Source organism: Penaeus vannamei, unplaced genomic scaffold (genome assembly GCF_042767895.1).
Source record: "Penaeus vannamei isolate JL-2024 unplaced genomic scaffold, ASM4276789v1 unanchor4162, whole genome shotgun sequence".
In the NCBI taxonomy this organism is placed as follows: domain Eukaryota; kingdom Metazoa; phylum Arthropoda; class Malacostraca; order Decapoda; family Penaeidae; genus Penaeus; species Penaeus vannamei.
The window spans coordinates 3,157-10,000 of record NW_027217142.1 but is presented as its reverse complement, the minus strand read 5'-3'; the positions used below and the strand labels follow the sequence as shown (position 1 = coordinate 10,000).

The 6,844-nt window shown below is 30.7% G+C and overlaps 1 protein-coding gene across 1 annotated transcript in view; it reads right to left on the bottom strand.

The window, feature by feature from the left end:
* LOC138861296 (glutamine-rich protein 2-like) overlaps window positions 1-6,629 on the bottom strand; it is a 7,455-nt gene extending 826 nt beyond the window's left edge. Inside the window, exons 1-3 of the mRNA XM_070120270.1 lie at window positions 6,604-6,629; window positions 455-513; window positions 14-191 (exon numbers count right to left, since the gene is read on the bottom strand). Of these exons, the coding sequence (XP_069976371.1) occupies window positions 14-191; window positions 455-513; window positions 6,604-6,629 (263 nt within the window). The remainder of the gene's footprint in view (window positions 1-13; window positions 192-454; window positions 514-6,603) is intronic.
* Between the last annotated feature and the right edge of the window lie 215 nt (window positions 6,630-6,844).

Below are 6,844 nucleotides of genomic sequence, written 5' to 3'. Positions count from 1 at the left end.
TCAGGATCTCTGCCTTTCCTCCTCGGTGACCACCAAGGGCTCCTCCTCCTCCTCCTGCTTTTGCTGCTGCTGCCGGCGCTCTGCCGCCCGCTGCCTGATGTCGCTGAAGGTGAAGGCGCCCACGGCATGACGGCACACGCGGCCTCCTTGGCCACGCTCTGGGATTCGCTCCTCAGGGAAACGTCTCCCAACTGCGTCAGTTCACCGACAGTCACCATCTGTGTTTAGAATTGGAGTGGGGTTTGTACATTGTGACCCGGGGTGTGTGTTTTTAGCAGGGGGTGTGTGTGTGACCGCAGTGTGTGTGTGTGTGTGTGTTTGGGGGAAGGAACAGTAACGCAGTACTGCTACTTCTCGTACAATACCGGGACAATTCTAGGCCAGTGTCCCTCGGGGATTTTTACCTTCCTTTTTTCCTTCAATCACCTGGGGTACCCCCTGGCCCCCCCATTACATCGGACATGTAGTGGTGCGGCCGGGATGAGCGGGGAGTCCCGGTCACGGCACTCCATACTGGGAAAAAGTTCATTTAATGCCATGTAAATTTTATAAATTCTCAAAATTTCACATTTAGAAATTCAATAGTTCATATCCACAATACTTTACGCTGAACTTTGTCATCATAAATTGTGGAAATTGAACGTCCTCTTGTTTGTTTGTTTTTTTTCGTCTTAGACCCTACACAAGTTTACCCTTCTTAAATCCTGTTATAAAATAAATCATTGGTGATTTTTAAAAAAACAAATACCTTTCCCCCGGGGGGGGCCCCCCCCCCCCCCCCCCCCCCCCGGGCCCGCCCCGGGGGGGGGGGGTTTTGGGGGGGGGGGGCCCCCCGGGGGGCCCCCCCCGGGGGGGTTTTTTTCCCCAAAAACCCCCCTTTCCCCCCCCTTTTTGGGTTTTTTTCCCCCCCCGGGGGTTTTTTTCCCCCCCTTTTCCGGGGCCCGGGCCCTTTTCCCCCCTTTTTTCGCTGGGGGGCCCCCCAAAACCGGGGTTTAAAAGGGGCCCCCGGCCCCCCGGGGGCCCCCCCCCCCCACCCCCCTCCCCGGGGGGGGGAATTTGGGGAAAAATTTTTTTTTGGGGGGGGGGGGGGAAAATTTTTTTTTTGGGGGGTTTTTTTTGGGGGGTTTTAAAAAAAAGGAACCTAACCAAAAAAAAAGGGGGTTCAACCCCCCCCCCTTTCAACCCTTTTTTTTTCAATCCCGGGGGGCCCCCCGGGGGGTCCCCCCGGGGGGGGGGGGGGGGAAAAGGGGGACCCCCCTGGGAAAAACCTTTTCCAAAAACCCCCCAAAAACTCATTTATTTTTTTAAAAAAAAAAAACCCCAAAAAACGGGCCCCCCTTTTTCCCCCTTTTCTTTTTTTTCCCCTTTTTTGTTTTTTTTTCCCCCCCCCCCCCCCCCCCCCCTTTTAAAAGGGGGTTTTTTTTAAAAATTTTTTTAAAAAAAAAAAAAAAAAATTTTTTTTTAAAAAAAAGGGGGGGAAAAAAAAAAATTTTTCCCCTAATTTTAAAAAAAAGGGGAAATGAAATTTAAAAAATGTTTTGGGGGAAAAGGAATTTAAAAAACCCCGTAAAGGTTTTAAAAAAAAAAAAAAAAAAAAAAAAAGTTTTTAAAAAAAAATTTAAAACCCCCCCCCTTTTTTTTTTTTTTTTTTTAAAAAACCCCCCCCAACCCCCCCCTTTTTTTAAAAAAACCCCCCCCCCTTTTTTCCCCCCCTTTTTCTTTTAAAAAAATTTTTTTAAAAAAAATTTTTTTTTTCCCCCTTTTTTAAAAAAGGGGGTTTTTGGGAAAAAAAAACCCGGGGGGGGGAAAAACCAAAAAATTTTAAAAAAAAAAAAGGGGGTTTTAAAAACCTTTTTAAAAAAACTTAAAAAAAAAAAAAAAAAGGGGGGGGGGCCCCCCCTTTTTAAAAAAAAATTTTTTTTAAAAAAAACCCTTTAAAAAAAAAAAAGGGGGAAAAAAAAAAAAAAGGGGAAAATGGTAATACTAATAACAAAACAACAATGACCGTGATGATGGTAATAATAACAGCGAAAAAAAATATAATAATGATAATAATGATAATGGAAAAAACAATGATAAAAAAAATGATAGTAAAAGGGGAAAAATTAAGGGTCTCCCCCCTTTCCCATTTTACAAACCCCCTGCTCTACTTCATTTATTCCCTCTCTTTCTTTTCGTGACCATACTCCCTGTAACACTAATCTCTGGCATCAAACCCCCCCCCCCACCTCTCTCCCTCTCCCGGATTCTCCTACTTTTCCAACAGTCTTTCTTTTTCCTTGAGCACTGTTCCTATTCCTTCCTCTGTGACACACTTCCATCCAGGACTATAATCTAGGGGATTTTTTATGATATATATTCAAACCCGGACGGGGTGGAAAACCAAATTATTCTTCAACAATGATTAGAAAAAAAAAAAAATTAAGAGGTCAATGAGAGATTAATTAAACAACAAGATTATTCATCAAATAATACATTAAAAACATGAAACATTAGGAAAAAAAGGGGAGGATAGCATCCATCACCAAAAAGTAGAAAGATATAGTTTAAATATAAGTTTTTAATATTACCCTTGTAAGATGAATATTAAGGAAGACACTGAGACATTTTGAGACATAAATATGCAGAAATTATATGGGAAATAAAGGACAAATATTCATGGTTCCTAGCTTAGTAAGTCAACATTGAACCACAGCAACCTATTGCAAGGCTTTCCATTTATATCAGTTATGTGTACTAAAACACTTTGACCAACTTACGGGAATTTACTTAAAACCCCAACAAGGCTCCATAAAAAAAAAACAAAAAAAAACAACAATGCTCATTATGGTCGACAACAAAAAGATTAATAACGATAACTAAAGTAGTAAAAAAAAGTAACAATAAATTTTTGCAAACTGCCTTGCATTCCAAAAGACAATTCGCATTTTGGTTGAATTTTTGACGAATTTTTTTTAATTTTGCTTTATTTTCTGTTTTGGCGTTTTCAGCAATATTTATTTCGCATTTTTTTTTTCACATATATGCAATTTCACGTATTTTCTACCTTTTTTTTTTTTCTCTTCATTTTTCTAATTTGAATTTTTATCACACTTTTGACGCGTTTTCTACTTTCACTTTTTGCAATTTTCAGTTTCTCTTTTTCAATTAAACGAAGATAGAATTTCAGACACATTTTGGTAAACATACAGTAAAACGATTCACTGGAGTATACGCACATTTTACGTAGGAGAGTCATGGCTTGTTTTCACGTCCTGCACTGAAATAGGAAAAGGAATTTTCGTTGACCCCATCTTGAGTTGCACATGGCCTACACGCACACATAAAAATGCACAATAGGGAAAAGATTGAAACCGGCGGGGTCTTTAATTTTTTTGCCCGGGTGCTTTCCCTGTTATGTGTGCGTGCCGGGGTGTATATATTTATCTTAAAAACCCCCTTTTTGTATGTCACTATGTTTATGTGTCAGAAAAAGTTTGTGTGATTTGTATGTGTGACCAAATGTATGTGTGTGCATGTCCTATGTATACATACATAAATATAATATATATATATATATATATATATATATATATATATATATATATAATATATATATATATATATATATACATAAATATATATGTATATATATATATATATATAAAATATATATATATATAAAATATTTCATAAAAATGTTTTTAAAAAAACCCCCCCCCCCCCCCCCCTTTTTTTTTTTTTTTTTTTTCCCCCCCCCCCCCCCCCCCCCCCCCCCCCCCCCTATTTATATTAAAAATTTTAAAAAATTTTTAAAATTTTTTTTAAAAATTTTTTAAAAAAAAATTTTGTTTTAAATTTTAAAAAATTTAAATTTTATTTTTTTTAAAAGGGAAACAATGGCAAATTTTTTGGACACGTTAGGGGTTTTTTGGGGTTTGGGAAAAATTTTAATGAAGCTTTTTTTGAGTAAGAGGTTTTTTTGGGGGGTTTTATTGAATTTATTTAAAATTTTTAAAAAAATATAAAAATTTTTATAAAAAATTTTTGGGGGGTTTTTTTGTTGTTGGGGGGTTTTTTTTTGGGTTTTTGGATGTATGTATGTAAAAATTATTTAAATTTTAAATTATTAAAATTTAAAATTTTTAAAAATTTAAAATTTTTATTATTTTTTTTAAAAAAAGGGAAAAGATTAACCCCGGGGCGTTTTGTGTCTCCTGATTAAACTGAATTTTTGTTGTACATTTTTTTTTAAAATTTTGTTGGGGGCCCGGGTTTGGGGGGTTTTTTTTAAATTTTAAAAAATTTAATTTTTTTTTAAATTTTAAAAAAATTTTATTATAAAAATTTTTAAAAATATATTTAAAAAAATTTTAATAATTTTAAAAAAAATTTTAAAAAAAAACCCCCCCCCCCCCCCCCCCCCCCCCCTTTTTTTTCCCCCTTTTTTTTTTTATAAAATTAAATTTTAAAAATTTTTTTTTAAAAAAATTTATAATTAAAAAAAAAATTAATTTTAAAATAAATTTAAAATAATTTAAATTTAATTTTTTAAAAATTTTTTTAAAATTTTTTAATTAAAAAACTTTAAATTTTAAAAAATTTTTTTTTTTTTTCAGAGTAGTTTAAATTTAAAAATTTTATATTTATTAAAAAAAATTTTTTTTTTAATTTAAAAATTATAAAAATTTAAAAAAAATTTTAAAAAATTTATCAATAAAAAAAAAAAAACCACAACCCCAACCAATTTTTTAAAAAATAATTTTAAAAATTTCAATTTATATAATTTTAAAAATTTTTTTTAAAAATTTAATAGGTGGTTTTGGGGGTTTTTGGGGGGTTTGGGGTTTTTGGGGGGGGGGTTTGGGTTTTTTGGGGGTTTTTGGGGGTTTAACCCCCCTTTTTAAAATATAATTTTAAAATTTTAAAAAAAATTTAAAAATTTATAAAAATTTTAAATTTAAATTTTTAAAAAATTAAAAATTAAACAATTTTAAAAAATTTAATTTTTTTAAAATTAATAAATTTTTTGTTTTAAATTTTAAAAAAAAATTTTTAAAATTTAATTTTAAAAAAAAAAATTTAAAAAAAAAAATTTTGTGGTTTGGGGGGGGGGGGTTTTTTGTTTGGGTTTTGTTGGGGTGGTTTTGGGGGGGTTTTTTTTGGGGGGTGTTTTTAAAATTTTTTTTATTTTTTATTATTTTATATTTTATTTAAAAATTTTTTAAAAAATTTTTTTAAATTTATAATTTATTAAATTTTAAAATAATTTTAAGGTGGTTTTTTTTGGGGGGGGGGTTTTTGGGGGGGGGTTTTTTTTTTTTTGGGGGGGGGGGTGGTGGGGTTTTTTTGGTTTTGGGTTGGGTTTTGGGGTTTGGGTTTGGTTGGTTTTGGGGGGGTTTTTTTTGGGGGGTTGTTGTTGGGGGGGTTTTTTGGTGTGTTTTGGGGTTTTGGGGGTTGGGTTTTAAAAAAAAAACCAAACCCCAAACCAAAAAACCCCAAAAAAAAAAACCCAAAAAACCCAAAAAACCAAAAACCCCCACAAAACCAATTTATTTAAAAAAATATAAAAATAAAATAATTAAAATTTAAAAAAATATTTGTTGATAAAACTTTTTAAAAATATTAAAAAATATTAAAAATTTTTAAAATTTTAAAATTTAAAATATATTAATTTTTAGAATTTGTTTATTTTTAAAAAATTAAATTAATTTTTATTTTTATTAAAAAAATTAAAAATTTTTAAAATTTTTTTGGGTTTTTGGGGTTTTTGTTGGGTTTGGTTAAAAAAAATTTTAAAAAAAAAAAAAAATAAAAAAAATTTTTTTTAAATTTTTTTTTTTAATTAATTTTATAACATCAACAACTCTCTTATTTTTTAAAAAATTTTAAATTTTTTTTAATTTTTTTAAAATTAAACCCCACAACAAAACAAAAAACAACAAACAACACACACACACACACCCCCACACACACACACTGATATATATATATATATATATATATTTTATATATATAAAAATATATATATATATATACATATATATATATATTTTGAAATGTATATATATACATTATATATATATATATATATATATATATATATATTTTATATATATATATATATATATATATATATATATATATATGTATATATATGTATGTATATATATATATAATATATATATATATAATATATATATATATATATATATAAATATATATATATATAAAATTATATATTGTGTGTGTGTGTGTGTGTGTTTTTTTTTTTTATAAATAAATCAATAAATAAATAAAAAAATAAATAAATATATATATATATATATATATATATATATATATATATATATATATATATTATATACATACATACATACATACATACATATATTTATTATATATATATATATATATATATATATATTTTATATATATATATAAAAACATGGCCCCCCCCCAGCGGGCCCTTTCGGGGTAAAGGGGTGCTAAGAAGCTCTGGGTTTTGTGTAATTGAGTTCTTTATCAATTTTATGTTTTTGTTATTCCTATGTGGAATTGTTGTTTTGTTGTCTGGTGATGTTGAGCTGAATCCTGGTCCTTGCCGCCCAAAAGTAAAATTACTTTTTAGTAATATTCTTGGCCTTCATGGGAATTTAATGAACTTGCAGTTATCTCGGCAAAATTTGACATTATTTGTTGTGCTGAAACTCTGGTTCCAGACATGAGGCACACGTCAGAGTTACTTTTCCCCAATTTTAAAAAACCCCTTTGTTGCTACGTAGGAATTCCATGGCTCGACCCCAAAGGGGTTTGTGAATATAACTAGAGTTGGTTTTAATGCTAGTCTTTTTACAAAGTATAA